At 41.2% G+C, this 19,135-nt stretch overlaps 1 protein-coding gene across 8 annotated transcripts in view; it reads right to left on the bottom strand.

The window, feature by feature from the left end:
- The window catches only part of LOC308366888 (ankyrin repeat and KH domain-containing protein 1-like), a 53,989-nt gene extending 35,621 nt beyond the window's left edge, over nt 1-18,368 (bottom strand). For all 8 annotated transcript variants that reach the window (XM_080840669.1, XM_080840670.1, XM_080840672.1 and 5 more), the window contains exons 1-2: nt 17,954-18,368; nt 8,625-8,778 (exon numbers count right to left, since the gene is read on the bottom strand). In XM_080840669.1, the coding sequence (XP_080696795.1) occupies nt 8,625-8,778; nt 17,954-18,229 (430 nt within the window). In that variant the 5' untranslated portion in view covers nt 18,230-18,368. The remainder of the gene's footprint in view (nt 1-8,624; nt 8,779-17,953) is intronic.
- Between the last annotated feature and the right edge of the window lie 767 nt (nt 18,369-19,135).

Here is a 19,135-nt window from a genome sequence, read left to right as displayed (position 1 = left end):
TTTGCGACACGACACCGCTTTACATTACGCTGCTTTGCATCATACGTTTGCGATTGACTGTGAGAGCCCGCGAAATTTAATTCTGGTTTAAAAAAAAATGAATGATGGACGCGCTGCAGGAAGGTGTAACTGTTACCACAGCCGCTGTTATACAATTGGGCATCGACACCCATTGCTAATGACAGCGTCATTACTTTATCGCAGCAGTGAAAATCAAGACATTACAGACGTGCAAATGCTGGGGTGGGAACTTTTTTGAACATTTTGAAGAGCCGTATAATACGAGTATAATACAAGTGTAGCCATTTATTAGCAGATTCTGTTCCATTTTTCTCAATGATGGTCAAATAGTAGTAGTTTAAGATGCACTATTTTGTTAGTTTAGATTTCTTTTCAGTATTTCAAAAGTGAAGGAGCTGTGGGAGCACAAGAACAGTGAGCATCTAGCAGCGATTATCATAGACATATAGCATACATGTGTGTCTATGGCGTTTATAGCTTAACTATCTAGATTCTAAGCAGCATGGAGGTTTTTTTTGGTACTCCTAGTAGATCATAAACCATTGAAGATAAAAATGAAATTGGTTGGGAAATGTAAACGCTAATATGCTTTTTATCCAGATAGAACGCAGCTCCATCGTTTACTTGCGTTTGTTTACAGGACCGTCTTCACTGTTGCACCAACGGGCTGAAGCGGTCAATGGGGCGTATGTGTAATGTGTAATAAGAAAATGTTTCTCATCATTATTGCTATAACATATGAACAAACATTGAAAAGAAAGTTTTTTAACACTTGATTTATCTTCTGAAAGTACATTAAAGAACCACTGAAAGCCACAAGCACTGGACTAAATGTCACTACATGCACTTTGTTTTAATCTTACTATTTAAAGATTCAATGGAAACGTTCAGTACAATCTGCGTAATTGTGGTACAGGTCGTGATGGATCACACTTTTAAGTACACCCCTATCCAGTAGAGCAAGAGGGCATATCGTGATATATATCGCTATCGTGATATAAAATAATCCATATCGTGATGTTTTTTTCCATATCACCCAGCCCTAATTGAGTATATGACTTCAGGTCCCTTCAGATATGCTCCACTATAAAGAGCTTCTCTCTCTTGACTGTCGCAGGCTTGGGTATATGTCATGATTGTGGCCGCATAACAAAGTCTTTGACTGTCATCACTAATATCCAGTGTCAAGTGAGGTTAGTGCCCCTGCCGGCAGGGCAGCACGACCCTTGGAAGCATGTCAAGATGACGTCACAGAGGATATTTCTGGAGGACGCATAATTATTTCTTGCCTTTAGTGTGGCAGCAAAAGAAGAAAAAGGAAATGTGTCTCAAAACACTGTTTTTCATTGAACTACTGACTAATTTGGATTGCATGTGCCACTATCTGAGACGTATCTCTACCCACCCACTTTCTTCCTTTTCTTTCCCTACTAATCAAGACCTTCTCCCCATGGCACGCTGCTGTAGTCTCTCCACCTGGTCTACCTGGAGAAACCCTCGGCCAATTGCACCCACCCATACCCTATGCTAGCATTTATATACAATATACATTATTGCCACCACTGAAATGTTTCTCTGTCCCTACGTCCCCTAACCCTGTAACAGTTACCCTATTAGTACAGTAAACCGGTCTTGCCTGTATCATGTATTTTACCACCGGATGTCTGTGTCCCGTGACCAAATGCTGGCTGTGTACAACCCCTGTTGCCTCCTTTCCCCTTCTGCCACACAACTTCCCCCCTTCCCACCTCCACCCGGCCAACCTCAAGCAGATGGGTCCCCCCTTATGTGCCGTGGTTCTGCTTAAGGTTTCTTCCTGCCTAACAGGGAGTTTTTTCTTGCCCCTGTTGCCATTGTGCATGCACTAAGGGGGTCTAGGCTCTGGGCTCTGTTAAGCGCCTAGAGGCAATTGTATTGTTAGATATCATATGGCCCAAAAAACAACTCTAAGCCTGGCATTTTTGAAGCTACATTTACAAGCAAGCTGGAAATGTTTATGCAACTGTGTGTTCCTGAGTCACTGGCGCAGTTCAAAGTCTAATTTGTGAAGAGTAAAAACAAAAAGGAGTAGGAGAAAGTGGCTTGTTAGCTAATGACGTTGGAGAAGAAAGGGTCTGGCCCGTTTGGACATGAACTCATTGCAGCAAACAGGATGGCAAGGGACCCTAAACAGCCTTTCCTCAATGAATACTAAATGAGCTGGTCAGAGGCAAGCACAGAGGAATCCAGTGCAGCACGCCGCAAGATCCCTGTGTGTGTGTTTGGTTTCTTTTGACTCTTTTACACACACACACACACACACACACACACACACACACACACACTCTCTCTCTTCTGACCTATATAAGACCTTTTCCACAAGAAAGGGCAATGGCCGCCTCCATAAGAGTAACTGGACTAGAACAAAAACACAACCATGTGTAGATGGGCGGGTCACTTCAACAGTAAGGCTCCAGCGGCTGGTGTTGTGAAAACTGTATTCCAATCTAGTTCGAAAGGGTCAGGTTCAAGAGAGGAAGCGCCCACCCTGATCACTGGCACTTTATATGCATGTGGAAAAGTGGGAGCGTTCCAACTTCAACAGGTGACCTTGACCAAAGGAAAACAAACATCCCATAGACCAAAACAAAAGATATGGCATGGGGTGCAGCCAAGTTTGTCTTCCCGGAGGTCCTTGAGAAAATTGACATAAAGCTTTATATTGTAAACGCATAAAACCAGGAGACATTTTAATATTGTGTTTTTAAACCAGTGTGCAAATTGGATTTGAGTGGATTTTCAAAGTCATGATGTGTCATTGTTTTATGAATCAACAGAGGACCTGGATGCCCTTGTGGAGAGGATCTTGCCACACACTGCTTCATGTTCTGTTATGTTAACTAACCCACCAGTATGACAGAGGTTAGTGAGAATGTACGTCCTCCAAACATAAGCCAAAAGATTTGCAGCACTCATCACTGGCCTTCAAAGGCAAATAGAGAGACAGGGGGGGAGGCACAATAGGACAGAACTGAGAGAAGAGATCTCCATGGTTCTTCTTCATGCTTCTGAGCCCTAATAGACAGGGCAGAGATCTCCATGGTTTTTCTTCATGCTCCTAAGCCCAAATAGACAGAGGTGAGATCTCCATGGTTCTTTTTCATGCAACTAAGGCTTTTTTACATACGTGGCTTAAAACATGAAATAATGTCACATATCCTAGATAGGGCCAATAGTTTTCCGCGAAAACGGAAAACGGACGGAATACGCGGAATGGACCATCTGAAACAGAATGGACCACTGAAAACGGAATTGCAACTTTTCAAACGGAAACATAATTTTGTGCATCAAAATCGCCCAAAACCCCCTGTATTTTACCCTGTAAGACTGAATGTCTTTCAAATAAACACAACAACGATCGCAACAATGAACAAACATTAATTAAAGAACAAAAGCGGTCAGAAAATGTCACGTCTGCGCTGAACTCTGCTCCGGCCACGCCCCCCTTTTCAAGGGTAGTCACGTTCATTTGCTCATCTTCCCAATCGCATTAAAAACTAAAAATGTTAAGTCTTCTGTTGTGTTGATGGCTGGCAAACAACAATCTAAGAAGGGCACGTATTATTCACTGAGTTACCAAGCAGTCTAATTTATGGGGACTAATTAGCACTGCACTGAATTACATTACCATGACTTATTGCTACACAATAACAATTACACAACTAATATTACCAGATACATATAATAGTGGACATTACACTAGGCAACATGGATGTCATTCATATCTCATCCAGTCGAAATCTTAACAGGATTGAACCCATCTTTATTACAGCGTATCAACATAAGAACAGAACATAGCTAAATCTCCGCTTAGCATCATGCTAATCACTACTAATAGCACGAGCAGGTAGCCCAAAATTTGGTATTTAATTACACGATCTATTACAGAAGCAACTTCATGAAAACCCTTACTTTCATTAAGTATGCACATAATGCCTCACATACAGGTCGAACAATGATGATTTAAGCATTGGAAATGTATAAGGCACAGTATGGTCAACTACTTAGCGACAAACTGAACTCGACAGTATCTTAACTGTGGGTGCTGCACGCACGCAAACAGCGTTGCTAGGCAACATCACTATCAACAGAGTTTTTCATACAGTTAACGTGCAGAAAGGCATTATACGGCTGTTTTTATTTTTTTGACGCGGAATCACGGAATTACCAAAAACGTGACACGGAATTTGCTTTTTTTTGACGCGGAAAACTATTGGCCCTACCTAGATAATTTGTTTAACCATCAAAAGTTGTGGCTAACTCGGTTCTTGGAACTAAAGTAAGACCATGATCTAGGTCGTCCCCAGACAATTATGGTAAGGGGGGCTAAGTCATCACTGTGTGTGTGTGTGTGAATGTGTTATAATCAGACAGCTCTTTGACTGACAATGATAATTGATAGCTTTGACGAGTTACAATTATTGGGCCTCATTCTCGATTATTTTCTGATATTCTTCTGAAATGTGTCTTACACGACTTCGTAAAAACAACGTGAGGGAAACACTTCCGCCGCATTCCTGCAAGCTTGAAAATGCGTTCATAAGCAGCCGAAGTCTTCTCAGCTGTGTTCCCCCGGATTAGTTTCTAAAATTGATGCGTGTTCTCGTGAAAGTGGAATTGTGAAAAGTGAAAATTTGCATACATACACACCCTGCCAGCTCCTTATTAGGGCACGTAACCGTAGAAGTGTGTGCTGTCGGAATCTCCCGAATCCACACGAAAGCACCTCGTAAGGCGAGTCATGGCTCAGTGGAAAGCGAGCAAAAAACGCAGATTTAACTTAACTGGTGCAGACATGGAGGTACTGCAGGACGTTATGTGTCCATTCTATTCCACTATGGCTATTTTAACGAGGGTGGGGTTAGTGTTTATTTTAGGGCCGGGACTCGATTAAAAAAATTAATCGAATTAATTAGAGGCTTTGTAATAAATTAATCGAAATTAATCGCATTTTAATCGCATATAAATATTTGACCTGAGAACAGTGAGAAGTAATGTTTTTCACATAGATTTTTAGTATACCATTGAATAATGACTGAATACATAAGCTTAAGCAACAAAAATATTGTTTATTTTTGTTGAAGTCCAACAGACCAGTGCAATTTTTGCCATTAAGTGTAGCAATACCACATTTAGAAATGTAGTAGGCTACATTTCAGAAATTCAGGTAGCCTATAGATAGGTAGACCTTCTGTAAACTATAATACTTTGGGGTTTTTAAGTAAAACACAATACTTTCAAGTACATTCAGAATATTGTTAGACTGTTAGAAAACATCTCTGGTGGAGTGTTGGTTGTGTGTGGATTGTACCCGGAGTCAGGCTTTGCATTGAGGTGATACTCGATGTGCTGCAGTGATATGCGAATTCCTTGTTGCATAGCCTGCACTGAACCATGTTCTTATCGACGCTTCCATCCGTTCGTTTTTTGTAACAAAATGTCCCATCCACTGACTGGGCCAACCAACGCGGTCTCATCAGCTTCTTTCTTCATGTTCACTGTGCGCCACTGGTTTGTTGTTCAACTCATGTATATATGTCTATGGTTCAACTTGTTTGAACCGAATTTATCCGCGTTAGTTGGTGCGCCAGTATAATCGGTCCGTCTGAAACTCATCCAGTGAGAAACGTTCCGCGGTGCAAAAATAGATACGATTAAGATGCGTCAATTTTTTTAACGCGTTAATTTCTGTGTAATTAATTAATCTAAATTAACGCGTTAAAGTCCCGGCCCTAGTTTATTTATTTATTCACTTACATTTGCAGTGTTCGTGTACATTTACATTCACATTCAGTCCATTTATTTATTTAATGACATCACAATGCCTCGTAGAATCATGACTATAAATGTGAAATTTATACAAATTCAGCCATTAACCCAGTTTTTTAAAATGCGATTATTTGAGGAATCGCATTCGAGAAGATTCCGGCAGAGTTGCGACTTCTATTTCCCGTTCTGAAAGTCTTCTGAAGTTCAAAAGAAATCAAAGATGAGAAAACTATCGAGAATGGCAAATGTTTTCCTAAATCCACCGAAGTGGAGTTCAGCAGAAAGTCCTTCTTAAAGTCTTCTCAACTACTGTCGAGAATGAGGCCCATTGTGTTTAAGGTTTTTTTTGGAAGGGGGAATATATGAAAACTATGTTTAGCAAATTTGAATAGGTTATGTATATGTATAAAGCCAACCTGACATAACCATAACTGAGGAAAGAAACATGACAGGAATTTGATCTTTTAAAATCTGATTTACTTGCAATTCCTAATAGTGGGATGTAGTGACTGGTAGGGATGCATACCTAAACCCACGTTCAGGTTCAGGTCCGAATTCGAATCCAGAGGTTTAGGTTCAGGTCCGGACCTAATAAGTCCGGACCCGAACCCATGGCATATTTGAATATATGAACTGTTTAAAGTATACTATTAATATAAATACATACAAAACATTTGGCTTCAAACTACAGCTTTTTTTTTTTTTTACTTCAAACTATGAACATTATATTAACTGTAAACAACAGTTTAAAGTCTACTTAAATAAATATAAATAAGTACAAAAAAACACACACACACACACTCTACAGCTTCAAACTTATTTTGCAAAAATATGAGCATATTTGCCTTTGGAGTCAAAAATGTATTATTTTGTTTGTATTGTATTATTTATTTTAATGAAATTTCACCATTTCTGATTTGTTTATATCGATTTTTTCTATCTGTTTATAGTTAATCTTTTTACTTGAACACACTGAGTACGAGAAAATGTGCACTGCCCCTTTAAGAGACTATTATACGTTTTGCTGTGATCTCCGTTTATTTGTCAGTCTGAGGTTGCTGATTTGCTGTTGACCTTCTCTCCTCTTTACACGCAATTGTTGTGTTGCATTTGCTGCACGTCGCGATGTTTGAATCTTTTTGTGCAAAATACAGCCACACTTTTGACCGTTTACCTTTCGGTATTTTCTCTGTTAAAAGGTTTATGGCTAGCTCTGTTTGTTCTTGTTCTGTGACATGCTGCCTGCTCTTCATTGTCATACGACTGTTGCTAAACACCAATGAGCGACACAGGACAACGTTTATAGTGGGAGCTAGGGCAGTTGTAAATGTGCCCCACGAAATCTGCCTGGCAAAAAAATACAAAATAATTCATACAAATCATACTTACACCACTAACGTTACTGCTAGTTAGCTATCGCTAGTTTTCTACTGTTTTGGAAGCAGCCCCTGTGTTTCATGTTGCAGCCTGAAATAACTCATGTTTATAAGACAACATTTTACATAAGTTTTCAAGATTTAGCTGCATGATTTGTTGCTGTTATTTATTTAAATCGGCTCAGGCACCGAAATCTGCGCGACATTTCGGTCCGGGTGCGTAACGGTATAGGAATGTCTTTTTCCACCGCGAATTTCAAGGTGGTCTAGAACGAAAATATAGTAGGATATAGTATGTGAGTGCTAGATTTTTTACAAGTCCAGTACCGAATCACTGGGGTTTCGGTTTTTCTGGACCTGAACCTAAACGTTTTTACAAGTCCAGAACCGGTACGCCGGACCGGTACGCATCCCTAGTGACTGGTGTTTATGATGTAAATGGCATGGCTACTGTAGGCTTCCAGTCTCATGTTGAACTGGGATTTCATATGGTTTACAAGCTACTCCTGAGCAGTTTGGCTTCATCAACTTGTTGTGTTGACAAATACTGCAATAACAGATTCCAAGAACAGGAAGGTAATTCACGCATGAAGAATGGTGCCCTGGGTTATGGTATGTGATCAATACATGCTAGAATCTTGTTAACTGCACGCAACATTTTTGTCCCAACTCACAATGCACCACGAATGCGCTGCTTTTGTCATATTAGGCCACTTTCCACTGCATGAACTTGTCGGACTTTCAAGTGGCTTGAACGTTTACGGGGACGGCTCTCATCTCGGTCCTTTTTGTCGTTTGCTTTTCCACCACGGTGCAGGAACTACTGGACCTACAAATTGATGTACCAAAATTATTTTGTTCTTTGAGAGCCATTTTAATTCCTAGCTCGACAAAGTAGCAATTTATTTCTATATATCCTTACACCGCTAAACCAGAGAATTTCTAGATAATGTGAGGATTGACCCATGGGGGAGTCAGCAGTTGAATTTTGCCATCAAGTTGTTAACACTAGGCTTCATAGCAGCTTTAATGACTTGAAAAAAAAAGATCCCAGCACCACTGTTGATTAATTAAAGTCTATATTACAGGTGATTTATGAAAGACTATATTCTAGCTGCTTAATTAAAGCCTTCATCCCAGCTGATTTAGCTTGTGTTCATTGAGCGACAGTAACCTCAACATGTTAACTCTCCGCTTCTTGTCTTCTTCTCATGTTGAATTTAACCAGATAGGAGTTCCTGCCCTGGAGCAGGTACTTATTTCTCCCCTGTAAACGGCCCTAAATAGGGCTCATCAAGGCGCGGCTCCAGCAACCAAAGGACGCCCTAAAATGGCCCGCTAGTTCCGGCAGTGGAAAGGTGCCTACTGTTGAAGCCCACCAAAGGTGGGCCTGCCCTAGGCTCATGCGTCCGCTCATACCTGCAGCTTCCAGCAGGGCTTCCAACCGAGCCTGTGTCTCTGGGTCCACTGTTCGCAGGTCCACACCGTCTGTGGCACTGGAGAGGAGCAGCTCAGATGCCGTCTTCATGATGGGGTTGTCCAGGTCCTCCTGATCCAGGATGAAAGACTCCACCTAAGGGACAAATAAGAGAGTGCGTGAGAGTTAACTAGATGGGTTTGGCTCTTCTCAAAGTGTTATTCATTACAACATGCAGGCAAACTATTGAATTTGCAATTACTATGTAATTAATCGTGTTACTGTGAGGTTTGGCGATTTGTTCATTCCCATTTTGAGCTGAATATTGGTTACCTACACAACACAAACCAAGTCAGATTGAAAAGAGGTCTGGAGGCAGGTTACAGCACCGGATGGTCAAACTAATACAAGGAGAATTGAGTGCCTATTGCTCAAATGGGTTTGAAGTCAGTGGGGTGCCCCGATGAGGTATGACATTATAAGAGCCCTGAAATCCTCCTCCTTCAATAAACCAGGCTCTTTTGAAGTCAGCTGTGATGTCACATGCGTACTGGGGACTTCACCAGGTTTCCATTGCAGCCAATTTTGCTTTGCGCTCATTCGATTGAATAACTGAAGAATAAGACATAGTAGAGACACAACAGGTGCTTCCACAGCGTTCTTGCTTGGCCCTCAATTAGGGCTGCAGCTGGATAGAAATGTTCTTACTGCAGTGTTCAAAGAGTTCCACCTTGCGGTCTGTGGTAATAAATGTTGCAAGGTACACCATTTGGCCTTGGTGGAGAGTGCCCTTGTAGTTCATTCATTTGAAATGACTTGGTCCTGAACATGTTGAGTTACTTGGTAACATGTTTTCTGGTTCTCATGCGGAAATAAATGACCGTGTGCATGGACGTTTCAAAAGTGAGTTTTCTGAATAAAAGAATACAAAAAAAACAGGGATACATGTAGACAAGGCCACAGTCCAAGACAAAAGCTCCATAGGGATGGGAGGGGGGGGGGGGGGGGGGGCTGTTATGACTGTAACTGCAGTGACTGGCTCAGCACTGCGTAACACCTCCCAACACTGTGGAATGGCAGTGATGTGGTTTTTGTTGCAGTCCCATTCATCAGCACCATCCCCAAATGGAATGTTCGGGGTGGAGGCGAGGTATGGGAGTAGACATTATCAGTGATGTATGACTTCTGAAGATGCTCCATTACCTAGCCACCAAGTCTACATATATACGCCAAAACATTTTTTTATTAGTTTTAAGTCATAGTTTGCAAACTGCTACAGATACATTCCATTACCTGTGCGGCCCAACTGTCAAATGGAACACATTTTTTTTTTTTTGAAATAACCCTAAATTCAACGAATCAGGATAAGGACATACCCAATCAATCAGAACAATAATCTCTCTGTCATTCATGGGTCTGAGCCATGGCAGTATTCATGCAGAGAGTGGGACTGGAGGGACAATTCAGGGGTGTATGTTGGGCGATGTCTCCTTATTTGGCAGAAGACGATGTTTACATTGAAACATCGTGATGGACGATGATATCGTCTCGGGGGGGGGGGGGGGGGGGGGGGGGGGCTAGGGGTTGTACAACTCAGTCCCATTTATGTTTTAAAATGCCGTTACGTTACCAATGTTGAACAGTGACTAGCAGTGAGGTTCGTGGCTGCGGTGAGGTTCGTGGCTGCACCGACTCTTGCAGTGTCAGATTTACAAATAAATGAACCCATTCAATTGGTAGCTTGCACATTGACAACTGGTTGTTTTTCATATTTCATATCAGCATTCTTTACATTCACATTGGTAAGGTTCATACAGTTGGCAGTTGCTAGCTTGTGATGAATTCGTTTTAATATCTGGATATTTGAACTCGTGAATATGAACTGTTTCATACGAAGTTGCAGAGGCAGCCAGAGGGTTTCTACCAGTCTCCATTATAATTGTATAGTTAAGTCGAGGAGACTATAACACCAGCTAGATAACTAGCTGTCATTTCATGCAAATTGAACTCTTCCATTTAAATCGTTGAAGGTAATTTAAAGTGTCCTAGCTAGCTAGTAAGCTAGCATAGCAGGCATTTAACCGTAACAACCAGGACACAACTTCAGCTGGAGTTTAATTCCTCAAAATCAGCTCACCAATAAAAAGCAGTCTTTGGTTCAAAGTGATCACAACCACTTGTATGATGTTAAATGGCTTCACATAGATATGAAACAATCCTCAGATAAATTATGTGAAATTAACGGAGCAAGGGCTATTCTGATAACAATGTAATGTTAGCGAATGAGGGGTGAGAAGATCCCCCTTGCTAATATTTAGTGTCCGCTGTTCGTTCAAAGCCAAATATATCCTCGTGGTTCCAAATAGCAATTTGGCTTTGAATGTGAGTAGGCCTAGTTGATCGAGCTATCTTCTGTCCCTTCATATCTATTCTATTTTGTAGCCATTGCACTGAAGTTAATGCTTTCGCTAAAGTTGAACGTCATATTTCTGTTGACAATGAGCAAGTTTCCCGACGCAGGAGCAGGCTTAGATAACGTGAATAACATGAAATGTTTGACGTGGGAAAAACGAAGAAAAGCTGTAACCTAGACATAATACCCTAATAATAATAATAAATTGTACAAGAATAAGCCAATTAGGCATATTGTAGCAGTAGCCTATTTCATTTTCATGCCTGACTTTAATTCATATGGGGGGGCGTGGCATCACGATGGTTACCATCCATCATGATGGTGGGTCAAAAATGACGATGGACGATGATATCGTCCATCGGCACAACCCTAGCTGCCACGTTTGGAAACAACTAACTTCTGGGAAAAGTACCTTTCCACCTTCAAGTGGCCTTGGGAACCAGAATTCCTCATGGTCATTAAGTTAACACACACACTTTAGAACTCAAACCATAAAATAAACATAACAATATAAAAACATATGGCCTATTTTTATCTCATAAAAACATATACTTTGTTTCTTTCCTACACACAAAACTGCATAACCCAGCTAATCTCAGTCACATGATAACTGCAAAGAAGATATGTTACCCAGCAATATAACTACAATAATTAGCTAAACGTTCTATTTTTCTAACAGAATTATGAATTCGGACATAGTGATTTAATTAGCCAACCAAGGGGGGGGGGGGGGGGGGGGCTGTTATGACTGTAACTGCAGTGACTGCCTGTCTATTTCAAATATTTCTATTTTGCAAGCTGAATGATTCACTTTTTAACCAATAGTGTTAACTATGCCGGCACGTTACAATAGGCTATGTATTTACTGAATTAAAATAATTTCAGCTTGTCCCATGTCCATGTGTTTACGTGCTGTTCTGAAGTCACGTTGGTAGGATTTGGGTATAAATTAGGTTAGAATTAGGTTTACCTGAACCAGCGGGGAAAAAAATTCAACCCGCGTCAACACTTCAAAAGTAGCCAGAGGGAAAACTGCGGAACACTGCCGTTAACGTTAACGTTCACGCATTAGACGTGTCTGTTTAGTGCTACGTGAACTATCTGTTCATTTCAATCTGTTATTATTTTCTTTTGTGATAGAAATATTAATTGTCTGTATCTGTAATGTCCTGTATACAGCAATACCCTAGCATAATAACAGATTCATTCTAGTACAGGAGAGACTTTTCAATAATTAAAAAGCTGAGGTGTATATATCGGTATCGGCAATCGGCCAAAATGAGCTTGTATATCGGCATATCGGATATCGGCTAAAATTCAATATTGTGCATCCCTAATTTTTAGGTAGACCTATTTCCCATCTCTGCCAACTTCTATTTTGGTGTAATGTGGGCCTATGTGCCATCTTTGCTGTTAGGCAAACGATTCCTGCTGCTTACAAGCCGCGGTCAACTATGCCATCAAGAGCAGGTTTACCTGTATTAATCTTGTGGTAAGCAAAACAGAATCCCAAATAATTCTAGGAATTAGGCTATGTAAATATTTCATAATATTTTAGGCCCATAATGTGGAAATAAAAAATAATAACATACATATAAATCTCAATGGAATGTAGGCTATTCATTTATTTTTGTTTGCCTTTCGAGTCATTTTATGAAATTAATGCACACCATCACTAGGGTTGGGTACCGAGAACCGGTACCAATATGGCACCGGGACTATACAACCGGTACCTACCCGAACCGAAATGTCACGCAGATTTCGGTGCTTCCTTTCGGTGCCTGAGCCGATTGAAATGAATGACAGCAACAAATCATGCAGCTAAATGAACAAACCGGACCGAAATGTCAGGCAGATTTCGGTGCTTCCTTTCGGTGCCTGAGCCGAGTGAAATGAATAACAGCAACAAATCATGCAGCTAAATTAACAAAACTTACGTAAAATGTTGTCTTATAAACAGGAATTATTTCAGGCTGCAACATGAAACACGGAGGCTGGTTCCAAAACAGTAGAAAACTAGCGATAGCTAACTAGCAGTAACGTGAGTGGCGTATGTATGTATGAGTATGATCTGTATGAATTATATTTTATTTTGTTGCCAGGCATATTTCGTGGGTCACATTTAAAACTGCCCCATCTCCCAATGTTAACTTTGTCCTGTGGCGCTCACGCTCATTGGTGTTTTCATAGCAACAGTCTTATGACAGTGAAGCAGGCAGCATTTAACAGCGCAAGCACAAACAGGGCTCGCCATCAACCTTTTAACAGAGAAAGTAGCGAAAGGTAAACGGTCAAAAGTGTGGCTGTATTTTGCACAAAAAGATTCAAACACCGCGAAGTGCAGCAAATGCAACAAAACAATTGCGTGTAAAGAGGGGAGAGAAGGCAAGAGTCCTGGGCAGATCTGCAACCGCAAAACACAGCCACACTTTTGACCGTTTACCTTCCGCTATTTTCTCTGTTAAAAGGTTGATGGCAAGCTCTGTTTGTGCTTGCGATGCTGCCTGCTTCACTGTCATAAGACTATTGCTATTTAAACACCAATGAGTGTGAGCGACACAGGACAAAGTTAACATTGGGAGATGGGGCAGTTTCAAATGTGACCCACGAAATATGCCTAACCATCACTGGTCAGCATTAGCCATTTGTACATGTTTCTGGTTTATAGTCCTACATCACGGGACACTGTGAGGCCAAATAATCAGTGCATCCCTAGGGGGATTATGACTAGAATAAACCATGTAACACTAGAATAAGCCATGTAACACACTGGAACACTAGAATAAGCCATGTAACACACTGGAACACTAGAATAAGCCATGTAACACACTGGAACACTAGAATAAGCCATGTTTCCCCACTTCGCCTTGGCTGAGTCTGCCATGTGTCCAAAAGAGCCAAGGATACACGGGCGTGGTGCGCTGCTCAGTGGGGAGGTCGTGACCAGAGGCGACCCTTCTACATGGAACAGGGGGAAACAGCGCTCAGCACATTGAGTACACATGCCACTTGCTCTTTTGACCATCTGACAGCTGTGTCAAACAGCCAAGGTGTGCGAAGGTCGAGACCATGTCAAACAACAGCACACACACACACACACACACACACAACACAGTCAAGCCTTTTTAGACTACAACTTTATTTCTATTTATCAAGACTTTGTTCATTACTCACACTTTGTTCGGTAATAACACGTCTCTCTGGACGATTTGTTTTCTTGTGATGCAGCCTACTGCACTCATGACCATCATGTTCAAAACTACTTGAATAATAATAGTTGGCATTTTACACTTCCCGAATTCTGGCCATATAGGGCATACCAGACATATGTTTTAAATAGCCATATAATTGTCTACATTTAAAGCTACCCTCCAACAAATGCATTTCATTAAAAGTAGTCAGCACAAATGCAACTCTTCACAAACTTACTGTTCCATCTACCTATTCATGTCTTATCCATTAGATTTTTCTTGCCATTCTGGTTTAAAACATTGTTTGTTGTTTTGGCCATCACATCTTCCATTTCTTTTGGAGTGGGCGACTTTTCTGTATTCTCGCTGGCCCCGGCTGCATTCCTTGCACCATCCCTTATTCTTTAAACAAGAACTGGCCCAGGGATGTCTGCATCGCTTTGACATTTCAGAGTCGTGCTAATATGCAGAGACGAGCCAACAGGCAGAAAGGCGTTGGCTCCTGTTTGGCTTTCTCAATTATATTAAATAACTTATAGCAGTCACATGCTACAAAATATATTCCCACCAACATGATAAACTATCAAGCTTTATTTTAACATGGGTTTTCACCAATAAAGACAGCAGATCGAATGCATGTGTCAGCCAGCACTATAGCTAACTGCTGGCATTTTGTTTCCCCGAAGAATCATATGGTTTTCTCCAAATCAGATTTCTTTTTTGAATGTAGGCACAAAGACTGTGAGAATGGTCAATTTTCTGGTGGTACTGGTTACTACCTGCATGGTGGCTAGTGCTCAAGCGCTGAAAATGTGTATATCTCGCACCATGCTTGAATGTCCCATGCTTGCTATGAATCTCTCATTGTCGCTTCAGCTGAGGCAAAACCAAACTTTTGCATAATATATGTAAATATTCAAGTTGTCTCACAACATATTTAATAGGTCAAACAATATTAGGCTATTGAATATGCAATTAGTGAATTCATTTATTTGGCATATTTCCCAGCGGACATTTTGGCCATTGATATTTTGATCTGCTGGACAACTACACGTGATATCGGATAACTTAAACCCTGTTACAAGGCCCCCTGTACCGTCTCAGAGACTGCAGAACGTCTGGGCTTTTTCCTTGTGTTACATTGATGTAACAAGTCATGCCAATATCAATTAGACCTACCGGCTTGTTTTACATAAATAGGTTTTTACCTAAGCTCTATTTATCTGTGCTGGAGCGGAGAGGGCAACTGCTAATGGAGGGCAGGAATGTGGAGGGACATGAATGTAAAGAATGCAGTACACAATGACCTGTGGGAACTGTAGTCCAGAAACAGCCCTACTGAGCAACAATGAGCAGGATCCTCCCCGGTTAATGAACTACAGTTCCCAGAATCAAATGCGTCTTGAGAGCAGGAAAGGCCTGGAAAAGCATTCACCTAATCCTGGACCTCAAATTTTAGCTTTGGCCTAGTGCACAGAGCTCTTGGCGGGGATAATACTTAACAAAAGCCTCTGCAATGGCTGTTCCCAAAGGCCTCTCATACAAGTTGTAAATGTCTGAGTGGCAAACAAGAAATATTTTGTTTGTAAAAATGTAAAAAAGGAATAGAGAAGGACTAGTTTTTGTGAGAAAATCCTGGGGTGCTTTGATGGCAGCTGTCAAGAGCAACTGGGAGAAACAGGACAACTGCAATGGCCACAACATGCTGCTCAAAAGGTTTTCAATTTGTCTAGAATGTCCAAGTGCCAGATCTCTTCATATTGTTAACCCTAATCGGTCCTTTCCATGTTACCACTGATCCTGAAAACCTTGGCGTAATATGACATCAGAAGAAAATGTGCATCGAATGTTTCATTAGCACTTAGCTAGTGGCATGGGTAACAATATCTATGATGGCCGTTGATAAGTAGTGACCAAGTTCTAAAATCTAATTTTAACCTGTTAAAAGCTGTTTGCAATCATCAACAGCCTTGACTTAATAACCACACCAGGCGTATCAGACTTGAAGCCAGGGAATAGAATGGACAGCAGTTTATATTATTTATAAAGACCTGCCACTATTTTCTACAGATATCCAAAGCAAATTGGCTAGTATTTCCACAGACACGCAAGTGCTGGCTCAAACCATTTTCAGTCTTTTAAAGATTTTATTCGCTAAACATGTCTATGTTTATTACGAAGTACACCATACAGTGTACTTAAAAAACTTGACACCAGATTATTCCATATTGAACCATTCATTTATGATGCCATTGCCTGAAGTGGATTTGCAGCACTCAATTTTTGTTTTAAACTTTACTGGCCCTTACAGCCCATTGAGAACCAAGGTTGGTGCTCACAGGCAGGAAAGCACCCTGAGACCAGCAACCTGAAAAGAGAACATCCCTGGCAGATGTTGGAAGAAAGAGATCCACCTCTAAACCTCTGCATCCATCACAGATTTTGTGGGGAGATAGGTACAGTGTCTGCTTGCAGCGAAACAAAAACACACTAAGCTTTTCCCCCCAAGAACCTTCAGACCTTTGACAACCTTATAGTCATGAATCTGACCAAAAAAGTCTCTTTAGCATTTCTCAACTACTGATGAGTTGGATTATGCGCCACTGATCACTGACATGGAAAACAAACAGTTGATCTGAACTTAATGACACTGGTAAGCCTAGACTCAACATTGACAAAATGTGATTGAAGTACAGGGGACACACAATCATTAGGTACCTTTATCTCACTGATTCAATAGCAAGATCCTGCTCTGACGGTCCATCTCGGAATAACTGGTTAATTATGTAGAAGGTCTTATGTGCTTGTGGCCGCCCTCTGTGTTGTGACTCACACGGAGGTGAGAGCGAGGGGGACCAATGCCAGCCCCACCGAATACAAGTGAAGGCGCGTTTAAAGGACGTGACTTACAGATGACGTATTACACCTTGTGTACCGTTTCGGGGACCATACGCACTGCCATTTTTCCCTTGAGGTGAAAAATTCCGGAAGGCACCTTTAACCCCTACCGTTAAGTTAAAATGACAGACAGTGAGAATATCTCAATATCTCTGAGTTTCAGCACAAGAGGGTGGTAAACCACAGCACGCTGCATACAGTTGTCCAATTACCGTTTTATACTGTCAAAAGCCCCATGACAACAACTGCATTATTCTAGATTATTTAAAACAGATTGTAAGGTTGGGATAATGAATGACAAGCTTGCATTATTTAAGCACGCAGCTAATAAGCACAGCTAAAAGTGTCGAGAGAGAGAGAGATAGAAGTGTCATCTGTACAGCTAATTAAACTGACTGTCAGGTAAACACTTGTAATGTTTGTTATCAAATAATAAGAGGCTACGTTGTTTTCCAAACACTAACGTTACATGCTACCACATGAAAATCGCTGCAAAGTTGAAAACGAGTGCGAGACTTGGGCATTGGCGCTGCCATTGCTAGCCACCCAGTACTAGGCCCAGATCTCAGCCTACGCCGCATAAATAAAACATAACATCGATCAATTGTGAAAAAATGGCATCGTCTAGCGCGATTGTTGACAATGAAATGAAAATGATTTTTGTTTTACTTGTATGCTGTTACATTAGAAGGGATTCAGCTGGTTGTTTTTACGTAATTGTATCGGTCAGTGAGTGCTGGCTAGTTGGCTAACTAGCTAGCCGTCTAGATACTAAAGCCGCTGTGGGCTCGTTCGCTAGCATTTTAGCTACCGATGGCTCTTAGCTTACCTCAGACACCTCGTCCTCGTCGCTGCCGGACCCAGGTCCAGAGGAGAGCACTGCAGCCGCTGCTAATGTAAAATCCAGTCTGTCTGCACTAGGCCCACCTGGCTCGTTAAACAAGCGTACTTTCTTTCCTCCAACACCGATACCTATTCCCCCAAGTCCGACTCCTGGTGTTGCTCCTACCCCCATCCCTACCGCTGGGGACCGTGGAGTCACCGAGTCTATCTCGTCCTCAAAGCCGTCCGTGAGCATAGCCGTCCCGGCTAATGCATCCTGCATACTTGTCAGAACAATACGTAGGTAGGTAAAAATATTAATCAGGTAATCTACCGTCTGGTATGCTTTTTGAATAAATGTGTTTTCACTTCAGGAAATCGAAAAACTCTCCTGAAGCGAGAGTAGAGGCATATCTTTCTCCCCCAGCCATTAACTTTCTAACAACCTACCCTGTCTTCGATAAGGCCCACCTATGAAGAATTTTAGCCAATGCAATTGGCTGAACTGCTGTGACCCTACACGTTGGTTGGCTTACATAAACGACAATCATGTAAAACCTCGAAGAGAAAGTTAGGTTTACCAGTATCACGAGGCTTTGCGACTTAACGTCATGCTATCCAACTGCTAATGATGGCTAGCACGAATTGCGAAATACTCCCCATGCGGTTGCACCCTTGTACAGTTAAATAAACTGGTGGCCCCCTACGACTGTGCTTTTAGACGGTAGATAATAACATACAGGCAGAAAAGACAATCTGCGGCGAAATATAGGAGGTAACTCTGAGAACACTATGAATGCTAGCTAACATTTAGCAGGTCAAGAACATGTAACGTTAATTCTAAAAAGCTGGTTAACGCCAGTCATCAGTGGTGTTATGTTAATGATTCTATGATTTGCAGATATTAAATGTTTGTGCACTGGGATTAGAAATCATCGCATATAATTAAAATATCACATCAATTAATAGAGAACTGTAAGGTAGTCAATAAATGATTAGGTAAATATAATGTACTTTGTGCACTGCTAATGTCAGGTGCCTATCACAAACCATAACATCTATGACTGGGCGGTGTCAGCACAGCACTGCTGATATGAATGTGTGATCAATTCATTTGATAATAATGTAAATATCATATCCAGTTTAGAGTATGTTTACCCCGATTATCTGCCATAAGACTAAATGAAGA

This window comes from Sprattus sprattus, assembly GCF_963457725.1.
Source record: "Sprattus sprattus genome assembly, chromosome: 6".
NCBI lineage: Eukaryota > Metazoa > Chordata > Actinopteri > Clupeiformes > Clupeidae > Sprattus > Sprattus sprattus.
Note: the sequence above shows the minus strand (reverse complement) of the source record. Positions and strands in the feature narration are given on the sequence as shown.